This window comes from Notamacropus eugenii, chromosome 3 (genome assembly GCF_028372415.1).
Source record: "Notamacropus eugenii isolate mMacEug1 chromosome 3, mMacEug1.pri_v2, whole genome shotgun sequence".
Classification (NCBI taxonomy): domain Eukaryota; kingdom Metazoa; phylum Chordata; class Mammalia; order Diprotodontia; family Macropodidae; genus Notamacropus; species Notamacropus eugenii.
This window is the reverse complement of record NC_092874.1, coordinates 67615096-67635378: the sequence shown is the minus strand read 5'-3', so window position 1 is coordinate 67635378 and position 20283 is coordinate 67615096. Positions and strand designations below refer to the sequence as shown.

The window sequence follows — 20283 nt, the reverse complement described above, 5'->3', positions numbered from 1 at the left end:
ACCTATTAGTATATTTATTCAGAGTTTTCAATTTAATAATAAAAAAGGCTCAACTAGCCCAAACATCAAAATTACTTTGAAAGCTGATTTTTATAACAATTCAAGTTTAGTGCTTAAAATTTAAGATAATGTCATTCAGAGAGCCTATTTGCAATGTACACAGAAATACCAAATTCATTCTGTTATGTGGAAGTTGAGATGAGGCAGAAAATATTTGCTGACTTAAACAAGCATGAGGTTTTAAAGTCATTTTCCCCAATTGTCCCAGTGCTTAGTACAGTGCCTGGCACATAGTAGGGAAACATGAATGTTAATTACACCCAAAATCAAAGTCTAAGTCAAATGTTTTGGGACTAGTGTGAGTATTCTTCAATGTTTCAAAACAATTATTTGCCTTCTTAAGAAGTTAGCTCCTATAAACTTAAGACATATAACTGGGATCTGTATCTTAAAGAAGTCACCATCTCTCTAATTCATATGTACCAGAATACTTAACAACAAGTTGAGGAGTCTGGAAAATTTAAATAATTCTTAGGAAAACAAAAGAATCTTTTAAAATTATTAAATGATTATAAAATACAAATAATTACAAATTTTAGAGGTATGTTTTCAAAGTGATGAACAGATGCTATGCATGTAATTCCTGATAAACCACTTTGAAAACTTACCTATCAGAAAATGTCATTTTTTACCTCTTCTTGTCCAAACTGCTCCATAGAGTCACAGTAAACTTCACTGTCTGAATCACTTGTCAAATGCTGAATTCCTGAAATATCTTCAACATGATCATCATATGTGCCTGAATAAAATTAACAAATGCTCAGTTAGTATGACTACATTCTAAGAGAAGAAAAATGCATTAATTTAATGATCAAGAGATGTTGTGTAAAAATAATCATTCAAATTTCCAAATTGGAAAAAAAAGCCACAGATATATTTATATCAAATTTAAACTTTTTTTTTAAATTTGCCAAATTCTTAAATCAAACTGATGATGCTCATCTGAAAAGGTTTCAACTGGTTACACCTGATTGATGGAAATTACTTGACAGTACAATAGAACATAAAATAATGATGAAATAAATTACTACCAACAATATAAGTGCAGAAGAAATTGGCAAAATCCAAAGGAGAGGTCAAGGAATCCCCTGTGATGAACTTCAACATTGCCTCTGATCATATTTACTAAAGCAAAAGGTTTTTCAACACAAATTCTGTAATTGACAAGGCTGTAGTTTTTCATTTACGAAGATGATATTCCAGTTCAGCTCTGACAAGGGTTTTGATTTTTTTTCTTCTAGTGGCAGTGATAGATAAACCACCCAAAACCTCTTGTCTAGTCTTATGACAACACTGAGAGATAGCTGACTAGATTTACATGTGCAACCTGGAACTTGAAAACAGAAGGAAACTAACTGCTTTGTGACCTTGGCCCATCCACATCATGCTTTAACCTACTGTTTTCAACCAGTGAACTGGGATGTTTTGATATTATGAAATAAAACCTCAGTGAGTCACAATATCTTACATAGGCATACTTTCCTTTCAATAGTTTTTGAGCAGAGAAGTAAAGGCTGGGGGGAAGTGATTTTCACATTCTGAGAAATGCGCTTAGAGGGAAAGCCTGTACCTGCTGAAATGTCTCTCTGGGAGGTATCGACGTGTCCCACACACAAATTCACAGGTGACATAAGTTGTTGGAGGAGGATGGGTTGGTACTATATTGGATGGAGTGATGGATTTGGAACCAAGAAGGCCTGTGTTTGATCCTGACACATGCTAGCTGTGTAAGTTTAAGCCCTCTGAGCCTCAGTTTTCTTAGTGGTAAAATGTAGATAACACCGATCTCGGAAGGTTATGGTGAAACTCAAATGAGATAATATACATAAAGCATTTTGAGAATTTTTAAGCAAAATCTGAAATGGCACTGTGGAGTAGGCTGGCCAGCTCAGGCCATCAAGGAGACCTATCAATTGGATCCCTCCTCTAACACCTACTAGCTAACAGTGTGACCCCAGGGTTGTGACTTCATCTCTCTGGGCCCTCAGCCACTCTCTAAGACTACAAGCTGCTGATCTACACTGGTAGAGGGATTTCCTACCTGGACACTCCCTACCTCATGAAATCATAGATTTCAATAATAGTAACATCAACAATAAAAACAAATTAAGAAATCTGTTGGAGAAGGAAATGGCAAACTGCTACCGTATCTCTGCCAAGAAAACCCCATGTGAGGCCACAGAAAGCTGGACATGACTGAAAAACGACTAAACAACAAGAAATTTACTGTCTGGAAAAACTGCCATATAACAATTCTCTAACTGTAACTACTAATACCTAAAATGCCTAAAATTTTTGATGCAGTTACATGAGTTGAAGCTAACAAAAGCGGTCAGGTAAAGTAGGACCATAATACTCCTTAGCTGCACTGGTAAGGAAGCTACAAATGCAGTGTTCAGCCACATGCAGAGCACCTAGTTTACAAAATTCTATTCTTTTTCATTTCCTACAAAGCTGCAGTTCAGGAGTTGTCATTTAGATTTACAATGGCTAAAGAGTGACAGAGGCCAAGAACAAAAGTAAATAACCACAAAGGTTATGTTTTAAAATGTTACACAACTGCAAAAACTTTTACTTCCCAACTCCTCAAACAAAAACAATTTTTAGCCTGGGCCCAAATACTATTAGTTTTCAAAGCTACAATGTAGATTGTAGATCTGCACATGTAGATTCACAAAAGCTGGCCCAGGAAGTCTCTTCTTGGAAATTACTTTGTTAATAATCTATTACTATACACACTGAAAAGTACCAATATTGTATTTCTTTTTTAAATCCTCTAGAATTCAAACTCCTGTAAATTGTCCAAGTAAGTTTTCACTTATGTGCAATTTCTCTTAGAAACTGACCATGAAATTACTGAATCTTGAGGTAACTCAAGTCTTGCCTAAGGAGAGTAAATACAGAATTAGTAGAGCTTAATACCTTGATGAATGCTGACAGGAGTTTGTCCAGTTTCCTTCAAATTTTGGTCCCCATTCTTTACTTCTTCAGTCCTTGAGTCATGTAGGGAAGAATTGGCATGAATATCGTTTGGTGTATCTTGGAGAACGCTGTCTTTGTCATAACCATTAGTGAAAACAATTTCCAAATCTTTACTGTTGGTTGGCTCTGGCATCCCTTTCTTACCTTTTATACAGAAAAGAAATTTAGTCTAAGTCACAGTCAACTTTTGATCATCCAGATGAGAATTATTCATATTTCATACTATCCTCTTACAACCAGGAGTTATCATCCCTAGATTACATTCCTCCTAATGTGGTTCCCTTTTTTTAGCTCAGGACTACAACATGCTTCCACATGTGTACAGAAGTTCCAAGACAGCTTTGAAACTACCCTGAATTCCTCTGCATCCTTTGAAACCTACTTTCAGTGTTATAAGCAGAGAACATTTGGACTTGTAACAGAAGGTCACAAAATTTTTATCTCCATATGCAGTATTTGGACAATATGGAAATATTATGCACACACACACACACACACACACACACACACACACACACACACACACACACACGCCCCCAAGAGTCACTGGAAAGCTTTTTCTAAAGATGCACTATTAGTTGTCAAATCCAAATCCCTATCTTCAGCTTCCCTGGGTCTTTCCAACTAACCAGACCTTACCCTACCCTTTTAGAAGAAACATTTCTTTACAATCAGGAAAGCTGAAGGGTTAGACATTAGGCAAATTAAATTCTTACGAGGGCAAGAAAATACAATCACAGATTGATCTGATCAATTTCTAAAAGAAAGGAATCTAAACGAAAATTTCACTAATTTAGAAAATTTATTAAGTTTTAATTCTAGACTATTTAAAAAAGAATACAGTTTGGAGTACTTTTAAGTATGCATAATACTAACAGACTATTAACAAAAGCATTTCCAAGATGACATCTTCCTGAATGAGTCTCCTTCCAAAAATAAAGTGCACTGGCAACTGACAGCAATACCAAAATTACAAACTGCTAAAGTTCCTAAAAAACTGTTCTTTTAAATATATAATTCCCTTGTGTAATCTTGATACTATTAATTTAACAAATCCTTTTTTCAAAGATACTGAAAAGCTCATCTTAGCCCAATTCTGAATTAGTAAAGTCTGAATTCATGAGTCTGAAGATTTTCCAGTGCATTTTTACAATTGTGTTCTGAGAAAGGTAGCAGATATAGAAATATCTATATTTTGGTCAAAATGATAAATTCACAATTTTTTAGGTGGGGGAGGGTTTGGACTTCTTGGTGTAGGTGTAGTAAGTTTCTTTCTACCCATGAACAACTTCTTTTGCAACAATAAAATAAAATTAGGTAAGTTATCATAGTCATATAAACAGAATCAAAATGTAGATAGTAACTGTAGTAAAAGAGGCCAGACTACTGTACTCCTGAATCTGATTACGGGGCTTTTATGTGGCCTAGAAGCGACCTTCCCCAACTGACACCCTTCCCAAGATTCTATTAGCTGGCTTCGAAGAGATGCCCTGGCCCAGAACAGTTCCGCCCTCCTTGGTCCTCCTATTCCATGACTGATAATGTCATTAGCAGAAAGTCAGCTTCAGTCAACTGAGACTGTGAGGCAGGTGAATCTGGAAGGGCCTTCCTGGTTTTTTTTCCCCTTTCTACAATCTATTCTTATTCACTAAACCCGTATTCCAAACATTTGGTGTCCTCATGCTTTTTCCTGGTTGCTCACTCAAATGCTCCACTATTCAGAATTCTCCCCACCTTTAAACCTTTAGTCCTCTATCTCACTCTCCGTGTCCTCCTTTTTCTTAACCTAATAAACTAATTCTCGATAAGCTACTGGTTGATATAGGCTTAATATCTTTTCCCTCATTTATATGGACACACACAAATACAAAACATTCATGCTATTTTTGTACTAAAAATGCTGCATTTCTAATTTCTATTTTCTCCTTTTGAGATTCACTATATTTACACACACACACACACACACACACGTACGTACATGTACACATGGAGAAACAGACATGTATTTTTAACAAGAAAGTAACTCCTTAACCCCAAAATTCTTCTCTAATGGTGGTATTTCAAGTACCATGGACGGCCAGTGGCTGACCTCTTTTTGGACTAAGGAGTCTTTCTCAAAACCTCTCAACTCATATCCCAAATGTTATTTAGATGGTCTAGGCAGCAGTCTCTACTCTGCACATGCACTGAGCTGGCCTATTAGGATGGGAGTTCTGGCCGATTTGGGGTTTGTGGCTGACATCACAAGTGGTCATCAGATACAGACCAGAGTCTGGCAACCCCAGGTGATGCTGAATTACTAAAACAAAACTATCATTTTTACTTTGCTTGGCTTCTTTTACTTCCTCCTGGGCCTCTTCCTCCTCAGATTCAGCTCCACTATCACTGCTTTCAGCTTTCCCATTTACAGTTGTGACTTTTGGAGTGGAAGACAGAACATTGCCAAGATCTAAAATATAAAATAAGACATTTAATTTAATATCCTCAACCAAATGGCTTAATCACTAGCTGTAACAGTCTTTAAGAATAACCAATGATTGTGGTACATATTATAAAAAGTTTTTAAATTACAAACATGATGATAAAACACATGTAAGACTTGTATTGCCTCCGTTTTTGAGTTTCCTATATTAACATCAACAAAGTAAGTATACATACAAATGACAAATTCTCTTTAAAGTGACTAACTCGGTCTGCAAAGTGTCATGCTTGCCGTGTTGTTGACAACAAAAGTGTGGCATCTTTAGCACAGATCACTTGTAGCAACACTACAGTGAAGGTTATTTTCAGAAGTTTCATATTTAACACTGGGTAATGTAAGAATTCTTTTTTTTCTACCTATGGGTTACTTTCAAAACTGAAATGATTTCTATCAATTCTACTGAAGGGCTTTTAAATGATCGGTAAAGGAAACCAAGCCTCCCATGTATGCCAGTGAGTAAATTATTACATGGCAGCAAATCAGGTGGTTATGCAAGTGTATTAACTTCTGCAGTTCACTATTGGACCAAGAGGCTCCCTATGTATCTAACTTTCTCCCAAAGAATTTCTAGATACTTTCAATCTCACAGGAAAGACTTTAACAAGCTAGAGAGCACTGAAGAGAAGGTGACCACAATAATAAAAGACCTGGACTGTGCCATATAAGAATCAGCTGAAGGAACTAGCCAGACTGAAGTTTGGAAGAAATCAGATTTGTTAGGGGCTGTGCTCGCTCTCTTTAATTCTGAGGACAGAACTATAAACAATGGGTGGGACTTTCAGAGATGCAGATTTAGATGTCAAAGAATGAAAAACCCTCTTAACATTCAGAACCATCCCAAAGTGGAATGGTTGGTCTCACAGGAAGTGTGTCCCCCTCCAAGTGTGTCCCCCTCCAAGTGGACCACACCTCTTCAGGTGAGTTGTAGATTGGATTCTTGATGGGACAAGGACTGTATTCAATGGCTTCTGGGGTCCCCTCCCATCCAGACTCTGGGATTCGGTGAAAATCGTAGACTTTACAGAGCATGCCTAAATAGAAATACTGGCTTTCTTAAATATGTACCTTAAAGGAACAAATGAGTCACCAAGAAAAACATAGCCCAGGTATTTCAGAAGCTCTTTTACCATACAAAGAGTTAATTAAAATTCTGAACAGTTCCTGAATTTCAGTTACTTATGACTGGTCAGATCATCTCCTCTGGTCATCTATGTCACACCAGGGACAATTCTGCAGGAAAGAAGTGAAGTCGAATTTCAACACAAACTTTAGATATCACTTTCTGCCCTCACTCATATTAGCTACTAGTGCATGTGGCTAAGAGTAAACTATTGTTTAGTGACCAGTGTTTATACAATAGTTCACTATTCCTAAATGATTTATCTATCATCCCAGTGGAAAAGTTAAGAGATAAATAACCTAGCTGTCTGAAAATCATTTTTAACGCTAAATTTATTTAATATTAGTAAGAATATCCAATTAAGGATCTCAAAGTTATATGAAAATTATAAATATTAAACATTATACATAAAGTAGAAGGATCAGTACTTTTACCTATTCTACATTATTTTTGTATAAATAATTAATATTTAAAAGCATTTTAAGTTTCTTAAATAAAATAAATGAAATAAAAGTACATATGAATTCACGCTATTACAGGAGAAAATTGTCAAAGAGACGACCACTATTTAAGACTCCTGTTTGTCTTCTCAAATTCTGTTTTCCCTATCCCTTCTGTAATAGAAGGTGATAATGTAGCTCTTCCAAAACACACACACACACACACACACACACACACACACACACGAGGAAAGAATCAGGAGTGCAGAATGGGGCAACAGAAAGTGCAGAGTTCAGATACTGATTGGAAAAGCTAGAACTCAGCTGTTTTGGAAGCTACAGAGCACCATCTATAAGCAGTGAAAAGCAAGTACTAGTGAATATCCAATTTCAAAACTGTTTCTGATACCTACCCTGTTCTGGCATAGCTCTGAATAAGCCACAATTATGGAACAAGACTAAATGATTTCTCTATAGGATCCTGAAAACAGCTAACAGCTTGCATCTTCAGTTAAAAACACATCTCAGACTTTTAAATCCTCAAGATGATCATTCCCAAAGCCCCAGCAACATGATATCCTGGTGGGCCTGGGGGAGAGTAGAATATCATCAAACAAAAAACTGAAGACTCTTGTAGAAATGTAATCATTTCTCTGATTTCAATGGTATCACTGAAAACCTCCAGACTTCTGAGGTGGTGAAAAGAACTAGAAGCAAAAAGCCCTGGGTTCAAATCCTACCTCCAATACTTATTAGCTTTCTGACCATGCACAATTTAGTTCATTCCTGAGCTCCAGGGTCTTTAATCTGTACAACTGAGATCACAATGCTCCTCACACTACCTATCTTAGAGGCTTGTTGCTGGGAAAGCACGTAATAAGTTACTATTACTAGTTTCACAATTCACAGTTTCATACATCAAACATGTAAAAACCCTAACCCTAAGCCATACACCAATACAAGCCACTGGTCAAAACAACGTACTTACTGTACGTAGGCATCAGGTACCTAGATAAGATATGCTCTTTTCTCCTGTCAATATCTTGTGGTCTCCAGCTTTTCTCTGTGTATGTACTTACATATCATAAGAATGGCACATTATTAGCTTATTTTTCTATTTGTAGGAAATGGAATGAGTCCATAATAAATCAAGAAAGACTCCTTTATATGTAAATGAAAAGAACTATCTACCCAATCACTCATTCCACTTCCTGGAACACTTCAGTATTCTTTGGCATTTATTATACAAATATGGACATGATTCAAAACTGTTTAACTTGTGAAATCTGATGATTACAAAACTCAGCAGTACAGAAATAAAGAGAATGGGAAGGGAAGAGGGATACATTCAAACTTAAATGCAGTGATTTAAAATGTGTCCTTTCTATTTCTTTGACACTGGTGGGATTTCTGACTCTACCATAATAGGTTAATCTGAGTTTCATCAATCTAGGTTTCAGTTTTGGTGGAATACTTATAAAGCATTGGCAAGACTGACTTAACTTGTTATGAGATGTTATCATGCCTGCTTAACTGCTCTGGTACAACAGATCCTCTCCAGTTTAAAATGTGTTAAGATAGAACTGGAGATTCAAGATAAATTCTCAGTCTTTAGTAATCTGAGGAGGCAACACAGTATGGTGACTTAGTGGACCATCCAGATGACTTCGTGGACCATCCAGATGACTTCTTAAAAAATGAATTAAGTATAAAAAATAGTCAAGTAAAGAATAACTCTTTGATAACTATTAGTTCAGAGTCCTAATCCCATTTTGATAAACTACTAGCTTAAGTTTTAAATAATCAATAAATTTTAGTAAATGAAACAACAAATAGCTATGAAAGGAAAGAGATCTATCAGCATTTCTATAACCATGTGAAGAAATGGAAATGTCACTTAGGAAGATAAAGTTAAGAAGAGATGTTGCATCTAGATGCATATGTACACACGCATGCATGCACACCCACACACACACACACAAAATCTCTGCTAGAATTGACCATTTTAAAAGCATTCTGGGATTGGTTTCCAAAGTATCACAATTTGGAAATACTCTAAAATAGAAAGATTATGGAAGTTATGAAGAAGATACCAACAACCACTTATCCATATATTTACTTTCCCATTTCTATTAAATATATATATATATGAAGATATATATTCAGCATCAAGAGTATCCCTGATCAAACCATGAAAAAATTGTTGAAAGGCTCTGATTTTTTATAATGCAGGATCTCCTACTAGGCCTTTTCATAGTCAGTTTGTCTCTTCTAATATACTCTTCACAGACACCAGATTAATTTCTTTCTGCACAGATACAATCAGGGTCTCTTCTTTGCTCAAACCCTTTCTTCCTCACTACTACCTATTAAACACCTCATCCAGGCGTTCCATTCAAGGCTTCCTGGAATCCAGTTTCACCAAATACACTTCAATTAGACAAACATTAAGTGTCTACTAGATGCATTATTGGATACTGCACTAGTCCCTGGGAAACACAGACAAAAAAGAATCAGTCTCTGACTTCAAAGAGCATACATCCTATTAGGAAAATCCACCAGGCACACAGATAAATAAATACAACACAATTTCATGATAAACAAAAACGCTGATCATTGAGGAAGTGACAGAAATCAAGAAAGGCCTTATGTAGCAGGCAGTACCTGAGCTGAGCTGAGTCTTCAAAGGAAGCTCAGAATAGCATGAGCTCAAAGTGAGCAGACTGTCTTCCAGGCATGAGGGGAAGAGGGAGCCAAGGGACAGGAGCAGGAAGGCCAAAGTCAGGGAAAGGTAACATGTCAGTTTGATTGGGACATAGAAGATGTGATGAGAAATAATGTAAAACACATCTGAAAAGACAGCGGAGAGACATACTACGGAGGCTTTATTAAAATGCCAGGCTGAAGCCTCTGTTCTCCTGGAGGCCACAGGAAGATGTTAAAGGCTTTTGAGCAGGAGGGTGACATGGTTACAACTGTGCCTTAGGAAGATGTGTGGGGGACAGGCTGCAGTGGGGAGATAGAAACAACGACTGGAGCCCTCCTCCTAAGCACGTGGCATTCATCAGTCAAAGTGACCTGTCTTCTCCATGTGTCTCTGTCTTTTCTAGGGTTTATGCTGTGTTACTCCTTCTCCGCCTTCAGGAAACCAATTTACCTTTCAAGGCTGCTCTCAAGTGCCACCTGACTTCATACAACAAACTTCCTGAGACCTCCCCAGTTAGGAATGGTCTTTCCTTCTTTGGACAGTGTACAGTATTTTATACTTTTCTAATGCAAATAACTGTAGTACACAATACAATAAGATATGGGTATATGTGTCATGTTCCACTTATTATAAATCAGGACTTCTTAAACTTTTTCCACTAATGACCCTTTTCTAGTTTTGGCAGTGTTTGTTGGTGTCGTGGTCTGAGGGCATGCACAGTGCAAAGTGCACATGCTTTGCACTCAGAACAAAGGTTGCAGAGAAAATGTGCAATACAACCAAGGCGAGCACTGCCAGAAACACCTCAGATTCATTACATGTCCGATTTTAAATTAATTTTTGGTCACTGTGCATTCAAAAACCTTTTACTATTGCCATATGTGATCACAATCCACAGTTTAAGAAGTGCTGTATAATGAGTTTTTTATGTTTACTTATAAGTTGGTCTTAAAACTCTGAAATCTAATTTCTCTCTGGCAGCAATGAATACAGAAATTAGAAATACTTGTAAAGATTATGGATTCAAATTCGGATTTAGGGTTAGAATTGGTGCATTTAGGTTCTAACCCAAACCCTAAATGCGCTCCAATTCTAACCCTAACTTCAACTACAGCTATTATAATCCATATTTTAAAGATCAGTGTTAGAAACAGTCCCAGCTTCCTGCTGAAATCATAAATTTCTACCTTAAAGCATTAGTCTAACTTTCAAATGAACATTTAAAAATATTGCCTCTCACATCTTTCTGATTTTCTGAAAAACTAAAGAACCTCAATTAACTTCAATACACAATAAAATAATATTCATATTTCTATCAAAAGCATCTTTGATACATAAAAATCATCTTTCCAATTTTTTGTTTTTCCATTTTTATCACAAAGAATTTGAAAGGTTGACTTAATCAATAACTTTACTAATAGTTTAGACTCACTTTGGTTAAATTTTACTGAAAATATCTCACAGTCTAAAAATAGTAAATGAGGGAAAGGTTACCTCAATTCTAGTATTGCTACAATGTGATTTCTGAAATTATAAGGAAAACATGGATTTAACTCAAAGAAAACCAATTAGGAAGAATGTTGTCACAATGACATAATGACTAAGTTGCCACCTGTCAGATTTTCAGACAAATTAGAAATCTTTTCTTTGCATTGCATGTCATATTGACCGTAGTAAATAAACCAACCATCTTAAATGAACACATGCATAGAGGGAAGCAAGCCAGCTACAACAAGGACAGTTCCAGATACTACTATGAACAGCATATGGCCATCAGAGCTAAGACAAAAGGATTTAGGCTATCATTGTACTTAGAAGTATGCAAAGAAAAGGTTACTTTTATATTGGGTTTTTTTCTAAATCATCCCTATAATAAACCTCTGTCAAACCCCTTTTGTCACCAAGACAGATTTTAAGAGAGTTTTCTGCAGTAAAAAAGAAAATGGTCTCTTTTTGAAACTGCATATAGCATATTTATTATTTTCAAGTCACAACTCACAGGTGGCAAGTTCAGTAGCTGCAAAAATCTGAGTAGCATTCCTGTGCCAGATAAAATGAAAAAGAGAACACATATATGTAAATTTCATCATTCCTACCTTCTAAGTATTTAGTGACTTTCTCCAATCGGACTGGTATATAAAAATAAAAGAATGAATATTTTTAAATGTAGCTTAGAAAAACAGCACTGTTTTAAAATATATCATCCATTGAAAATACAAGAATCTCAACTCATGGTATAGTCAGTTGCTAAATAACAAAGAATACTGTATTCCAACCTGCGGTTAAATCAGAACTTCTGTTGCTCTTTTTGTCCTCTACAATTTCATAGAATGGACCTATTACATGGAGTAATTCTTCAACTTTCTCCGTCATTGGCATGGTCTCAAGAATCTGTGATCAAAATACAAGTCTTATGAAATCAGAAATAAAGGATTCATTTGATTTACACTGGCTTCAAATATTCCAATTTTTTTTTTGTTTCTGAGACATGAAGTTCATTTACATAAAATATCCAAATTCATTAAGTAAGTAGACATAAGTGCACATGTTTTCCTAAATGAGCTTAATGCAATGGCTAAAATAATTAAGTATCTATAAGCATTTCTACTATGAAGTCCATTTTATGAAGCAACTGACATGTTAAGCAGAAGACAAACATGGTGGTCTTTGATCAGTTAACTAATTACTGGTGCAATAAAATCCAGGACACTGGAATATAAGAAGGTTGATTAATAATACCATGTGAATGTGCACAATGTAACAATGTAACTCTTGTCCCAGCTTCTCCACCTTGCCCTAATCTTAAGGATGAATCAGTAGCAGGGAACCCAGAAACTATGCATCCATTTAATGTTTCATCACATGTAGAGTCTTTTACTTTTCAGATAGAAGTTAATCAATTAAAAAGACAACAAAAATCAAAAATGAAGATTCTTGCACACACACCAACTCATGAATTGTATCAAAAGCAGTTAGCCTCATCCACAAACCAAGATTTCATTCATGAGTGAAAGAACTTAAAAAAAAAAAAAAAACCTTTCCAGAAGACAAAGGAAAATAAATTGGTTAGGTACATGCTTTATTTGGTCATGATTGGAATTTGGCTCCCCTCCCCTCCTGCTTCCCAGCTCTAGCCCCCTCCCTCTAACCCCTCACCAATACGGCTCTCTCTCCTAAAATCAGACTGCCCTCCTGAGCCTGGTAGAAAAAGAAACATTATGACTAGCAATACTGTTTTCATTAAATGACTTCTACATGGATGACAATCTACTATTAAGTTAGCAATTAATAAGTCTATTATTTTAATTCAAAACAACTTATTACCACCACTGATTTTACCTTGTAAGAGAGAAACAAAATAAAATATACTTGAAATGACAACAATTACTGGTTTTAACATTGGCAAATTTGAGGTTGGCAATGTATAACCGTTAAATTGTTAGTGGCTGACTGCACCTATTAATAAGTGCTCTTTCTTATAAGATGTTAACAAATACAAATAGTGCTGTTCAAATTTTCTCTTTATAAAGGAGAGCCCTGAGTTGTGCAAGATATGATCCCTAACTATCCATCTAAAGCCAGCATTTAATAACTTGTAATAATGAAGCAAAGAAAAAGATAATTTTAAAATTATTTATATTAGGTTTACAAATTTTTAAACATTCTTTTTTTGGCCTAGTAAACCCCTCCAAGCTCAGCCACCATAAGTACTGGAAGCAGTGGAAGAAGATGATGCTGACCAGCTTTTTACCTGCTTCAACTCAGCTTTCCCAGCTTGAGGCTAAGGGAAAGGGCAAGATCAGAGATCCAGATAGACTGCACTCATCAAATCACAAAGAGAACCTTCCCTTTACGGGGACTGGAAAAGCCGGATATTTGTTAGAGGACTTTGGAGATGGAGGTACCTTTCCAGAAATACATGTGGTCCAATACCCACTGGATATGGGAAGAAGGAAGGAAATGCTTGATGCACTGGCCATTCAGGTGGATGCAGAGTGAAAAATGAAATATGATGCAACTGCTCAGCAAGGCTAATCAAAGTATAAGGACCTGGTTGCCAAATAAATTATGAATGCAGATGACCCAGACCTGCAAAGACCTGATGAAGAAACCTTTAAGAGAATACAAATAGGACACAGATAGCCTGAGAGAAATCTGTGTCTCAGAACATTATTGCAGGTTATGCCAGTTCAAGCTGCAAATAAACTAACTCCAGCTCATCAGGTACAGCCATATGAGTAAAGAGAAAGCTACTCAATTCTGCAACTGAGCAAAGAGTTATCAGGAAGGTGGAAATGCAAAGAGGCCCCACAGAGTCTCCATGATTCAAAATTAATAATAAAATTCCTCACAGGCTTCCTTCTCCTCCTGCACTTGTCATGCATTCTCCTTGCCAAAAGATGACTGTGAAGGGGCGGCAAGACAGGAAAATTTCTCTCTGTTTCAAACTAGAAAACTACAAAGAGCTCTCTTATTTCACCAGTCAAACAACTGGCTGCTGATGTGAGAGAAAGCAGACAGGTCACAGTAATGAAGACTTTGTCATGCTTGCCAAGGCTCTCTTCATTGATGAGGTTAGTAAGACAGTGAAAATGTGGGCTCAAGCAGAGAAAAAAAATGGCCCAAAAGGAAAGGGAGAAACATGAAGAGAAGCTTCGAGAGATGGTCCAGAAAGCTCTGGAGAGAAGAGCCGCCCTCAAGACCTGTGCAGATAAAGAAGATGGGGAGGCTCAGGAACAGGATGAAATGAGATTTGATAGTCGCAAAGGGAGACAACATGATGGGGAAACTTCCCAGAGGAGCTTCTGATAAGAGGTCAGAAAAACAGAGAAATGAGGATTGACGTATCAGGGAAGTCACTGATTTTGGTGTGCCCGAGCCTCAGGATTCTAACGAAGTTCAGTATGACCAGAGGTCCTCCAGCCAGACTAAAGATCCTGTCAGGGGTTTTGCTGGTGGAGAAGATGAACTGTATAATGTTTATGATCAAGCAGGAAGAAGTGGTAAAGATAGAGCCCAAAATATCTACAGACCCAGTAAAAACCTGGACAAAGATATGTACGGTGATCATCTTGAAGCCTGAATAAAGAACAACAGATTTATTTCCAATAAGAAGTTTTCTGGCTCAGATCATAGGCAGCAAGAACAAGAAGGACCAGTTCAGTCTGATAAAGATCCTTTGCTCTGGACAAATTTTTGGAAGAAGTCAGATAACATGGAGAGACTAGGTGCCCTAAGGAACATGAATATGAAGGCAAGAAGAGAAGGAAAGAGTAGGCCAGCCTCTCAAACAGACTGAACTATTATTCTTAACCCTGATGACAGTGGTCATCGGGAAATTCTATGAAAATGGTTAGGATGAAAACCCAATGTGAAACTGTAAGTACTTTTTATTACTGGGGCTAGAGGAAAGGGAAGTATACTTTAAAATAGTCTGTTTCGTTTTAAAGGGTGTGGATCATATTCCATGAAGCTTTTGCTTCCCCTTCTCCATCAGTCCACCTTTCCCCACCCCATTAGCATTAACAGAAAAGCCATACTACCCAGCACACCAAATTAAGACTATTATATCTCAAGGCAGCTAAGTGGTACAGTGGGTGGAACACTGGCCCTGGAGTCAGGAGAACCTGAGATCAAATCTGTCCTCAGACACGACACTTACTACCTGTGTGACCCTGGGCAAGTTACTTACCCCAACTGCCTGCCAAAAAAAGACTATTATATCTTTAGTGACATTAGTTTTAGGGGATTGACATTTCATAGTAGAATTACCCTTATACATAAAGCTTATCACCCACTGTCCTGATTAGCTGGGAGATATTTTCACATAACAGAGCTGTCCACTGCTTGTTGAATGTTTGCCCCCGTTATATGTATCTATTTCTTGATCTGGAGTGGTAAAGTATGTGTGGTACCTCCCTTTGCCTTAGCTCCTCATCTTCAAAAGTATGTTTGAAATAAAACAGTTAGACCAAAAAAAATTTTTTTTAAATAGTCTTCAAAAGTATTCAATAAAGAGTTGTTGATGATGAAAATAAATAGGATTACTGGATTTTATTTCAAACCAAATTACACATTCTTACTTTTTTGGTGGTTACACCTAAAAGAATTAACTTCTGCCCCAAATAAGACATTGACAAAGTCCACAATGCAGAGGTTGTGAAAATATAACCAAGGGTGAGACTTTGATCAGAGTATAAAAGATAAAAATCAGTCGAGTCTATCAAATATAACTGAAGATACTGATCAGATACATTATTTTATGAAGTCGGCAGCCCCCATTGCCTAGATTTCACTGGTAACCAAAGAGTCCCATCAAGTCTCTCTTCCTATCTGCTCTGAATTATTTTTAAAACCCCCATCTTCCTTGGTCAATTCTTCCTTCCCTTCTCCTCCTCCCACCCCAATCAAACCTCAATTTTAAAAATCCCTTAAATCAGCTTTAAATCAAACAGCAAATACTGCCCTCCTCTCCCCACCTCTTTTTCATAAAGATACATTAGGAAGGGTTCACCTACAGACTTATATAAGATGATTTTCTGGGAGAGGTAAAGAGGAAAATTTTGGTAACATAAAAACAAAAGATAATCAATAAAAAATTTATTGCTAAAAAAATTAACATGAAGCAGTGAGGGCTCATACTTGAGACGGAAGATTCCATTTTAACAGCTGATTTTATGTGGACAAAACTGCATGTTCTATCCTTAAAGGAGAAGTTCCCTGGCATCCCAGTTTTCAATACCATTTAAGTGGCTTCTCTTTTATTGGAGGTGGGTGGGGTGGTAATATTACTGCATTGAGCTGCAACTCAATATGCATGTGCTAAATATCTGATACCTCCCAGGAGGAAGGGCCTGACTAGAAAGGCTTGAGGATAGATTATATGTCTGGCATCTGAAAACCTGGCTGGGCTGGTTTTCAGAAATGTTGATCGCCATGTTGGCTACAGGTTGTTGAATTTTTAAGTCCCGGAAACTCATAAGGATCAAAAAGAAACTTGGAATCAGGATTGGAAGAGGAAATATTTCCTGTCTGAAATCATGCATTTAAGTATTCCAAGTCATATGTGCTTGCTGTACATGCAAGACACAGGTGATGGATGCAGTGACTCACTGAGGAAAAGAGCTAACATGCCAAAGTGGGAAAGATGCTGAGCTTGAAACTATAGGAGTTGGATTCAAATTCTGGTTCTGCCACTTAATAGCCACATGACTGAGTTAGTAACTTACCTCCCTGGATCTTAGCTCCTCATCTTTAAAATGAAGGGTTGGAATATGAGGCTTCTAAGGTCCCTTCCTTCCAGCTATAGATCTATGATCCTATAACCTCTAAATCTTATAGGTGTGGGAATTCCTTCCAAATTTAACTTCTAGTCTAAGGAAACTTCCTGAGGCTCTAATAAGGGTCTGATGTAACATCTGAACCCAGGTCTTACAGTCCCCAAAGCTGGCACTCTGTCTACTATATCATGTTGCCTATAGATGAAAGCAGCCTCTAAATGTGAAGCTTAGAATCTGGAAAAAAAATTATGACACCGAAAACTACCCAAACCCCAGATTTTCCTAATTTAAGAATTTTTCTAGGTAATATTAGCTTAGAAAAAAAAAATCAGCACCATTCTATCCCACTCCTGTAAACCTAATCTCAGCTGAAAATTGACAGTCCAACAAATGTGGCCCCACAGTTTTCTGCTTCATATGACAAATTATAATTTCCTCACATAGACCTTGTAAGGTAAGAAAATTAAATTAGGAGCTATTCTAACCACATTTTATCTTTTTCCACAGAATGATTTTTCTTACCTTTTTCATTTCTTCCACATACGCAATCATGGCTTCTTCTTTGGTCATGTCCCCCAGTGAACTCCAAGCATCCCTAGAAATCAGAGTATGGAATAAGAAAGGCCACACGAATGTCTTACATCTTGTGTCTGACTTACAGTTTCTCCAGCAGAACCTGCGGCCAAACCACATGGCACAATTAACTGGAAGCAGGCTATTATAGAGCCATGCTACAAGAGAGGCCTCACCCCTTTGTTAACTGGTTCACCCCAAATAAAAATGGTGTAGTAAGTAAAGTATGGATCAAGAAAGTCAAATTTATAATTACTCTATATCTCATGTTACTATATAGAAGATTTTCTGAGAATGCTTTAAAAGATGCTTATTAAATTAAAACACAGAAGGAAAATTCAGTGACATGGCCATTTTGGGGGAAGGCTAAATGAGCTACTCAGAATAGACTCTTAAATGAAGAAACACTGTGGTTGCAAGTTAACATCAAACAGAAGATAATATGAGTACCAACACTAGCAGATATTTATATGGCCCTTTACATTTCACAAAGTATTTTGGGTAAGTTTCCATTTGATTTTTCCCACCAATAACCCTATTAGATAGGCAGAGTTGATATTATGATTTCCATTTGACTGACATACCAAAAACATTCAAAACACTTGACAAAGTCCCAAGGGAAAAGTGGCAGACCCAGGCTCCAAATTCAGCCGTTTCTATTGTACCAATAGTACTCTAACCTCAAAGATTTCATAGATGATATGCCTAAACTTTAAGAATGAAGACAGGGTTATGAAATTAAGTTTTAGCCTTCAGGATCATTTTGGAACAGCAAAGTTATTTGGCTAGATGTTGTAAATGACCCCTGAAAACATCACCCTACACACAAAAACACCCTTCTCTCTAGCTTAGAAACTTTATCCCAGAGGCAATTTAGTTTTATGGAAAGTCTGTGTTGGGGAAAATGTGTCAATTTAAGTCAATCAATTTTTCTTAACTGATAAATAATATGCATCTGTTTACCTACACACCCACTCTAAGTCTGTAATGAATTTATAAGCAATTCATTGGAAAGTAGCATATTATCTCCATGTTTCTCTTATGGAAACTGAGGCAGATCTCATCCAGTCTTCAAATCATGAAAACTGTTTAAAGACATATTTGGTCAGAAATAATCCTAAAGTAGATTTTAATTTGCAAAACTAATAAGGGCAGAGATTGAGAAGCCACAAGGTTTTATATATATAACCACACTCTAACTCAAAATAATCACCACTATGAGATTACAAGCCACAGTAACTGGATCTATGTGAATAATAATTGAATGAAAGAGACCAATTTGAGAAGAAAAAGAAGCAAACAGAAGGAACAGAGAAAAGAGTTGACTTTGGGCTTCATAGATAATGGGGGGGAAGGGCCAAGGAAGGTAGAGCTGGATCAGAGAGGTAATCCCAAAACAATATTCATATCTCATGTAGGGGAGGTAATGAGGAAGTCAAAATTTAGCCAACCTTATACAGCAGATTGTGTAAAATAGAAAAAAAAAGTGCTTAGTGTTTTATGAGTGTATTTGTGTGCTTGTGGTTAAGTATGGGGCACATTAACATTAGTCAAATAAGGAAAATTATATTTCCTTCTAACAATACAAATAATTTAACAAAATATGGCAGAGATCAGACAAAATGTATTTGATTATATGAAAATCAAAAGCTTTTTATACAATAAAACAGGATTGAGAATAAATAAAAAATAAACAGACTAGGGAAAAAATCTTTGCTTTTTAACATTTATGAATTTTTAAAATGACACCCAAAATTCTAAGGAACTAACACAGATTTATACAAACGAGCAAACAAAGAAATATGGGATGGCATATGAAGAAAATGAATAATGAACAAAGCAGAACTAAAACAAGAGTATACACACTGGTTACAACTGCACAGATAACAGCAACAAAATATGGAAAATGCACAAAAAGAAAAAAAATTGAGGGTGCATGGAAACAAACATGAATATTTCATTCCTAGGCAGCCGGTGGAACAGAGAAAGACCCCTTCTCAGAGCCAGGAAGACTTGGGACCAAGTCCAGCTTCTGACACTTACACAGGCTGTATGACCCATGGACAAGTATGAGAAACAAAAGAAGGAATTCTGTTTCTACAGGATTAAAATTACTCCCAGCTTTGAGTGATAAGAGAATGTAAGTCAGAGGTGACTGGTTCTATACATAGATGTGACCTAGAAGAACCAGGCTTCTGATCAGGTAAAAGGTCAGAAGCCTGTACACATGCTTAACAAGCTCTTTGAGAGGGAACATATCAAGTAAGAGAACATGAAGTGGGAGGTTCAAGAGGTTGCATCTAGTCAATGGAGAGCAAGGGGGGAAATTCGAACTGAGAACAGCATAAAAAGGGCTTGCATTTGTCTGAGCAAGAGTACTCCATGAGGGAGCTAACCAATCATTCAGAATGAAGGTAAAATAAAATGAGAACTTTCCTGGCTTCACAACAAGTATTATTCCTTCTAGACTGAGCATGTTTCTCATACAAAGAAGTCACTTAACTTCTCAGCGAGCTACACCAATCTCTAAGAGTCTGGGGCAAAGAAAAGGTTGAGCTGCACTGGTAGGAGCTTGCTCACCTAGGAGTTCCCCATAGCAATGAAACGCAGCTCAAGTAGTCACTATTCCTTTCCCTTGT

At 36.8% G+C, this 20283-nt stretch overlaps 1 protein-coding gene and 1 pseudogene across 9 annotated transcripts in view; one reads left to right on the top strand and one right to left on the bottom strand.

The window, feature by feature from the left end:
• ACBD5 (acyl-CoA binding domain containing 5) overlaps nt 1–20283 on the bottom strand; it is a 49299-nt gene that overhangs the window by 20904 nt on the left and 8112 nt on the right. For 5 of the 9 annotated variants that reach the window (XM_072651796.1, XM_072651795.1, XM_072651803.1 and 2 more), the window contains 6 exons: nt 17594–17666; nt 12068–12182; nt 11888–11920; nt 5366–5491; nt 2983–3186; nt 693–799 (listed from right to left, as the gene is read on the bottom strand). In XM_072651796.1, coding sequence (XP_072507897.1) covers nt 693–799; nt 2983–3186; nt 5366–5491; nt 11888–11920; nt 12068–12182; nt 17594–17666 — 658 coding nt within the window. The remainder of the gene's footprint in view (nt 1–692; nt 800–2982; nt 3187–5365; nt 5492–11887; nt 11921–12067; nt 12183–17593; nt 17667–20283) is intronic. The other 4 variants (XM_072651798.1, XM_072651797.1, XM_072651804.1 and 1 more) reach the window with 1 other exon arrangement.
• Nucleotides 13521–15125, top strand: LOC140532837 (SNW domain-containing protein 1 pseudogene; annotated as a pseudogene).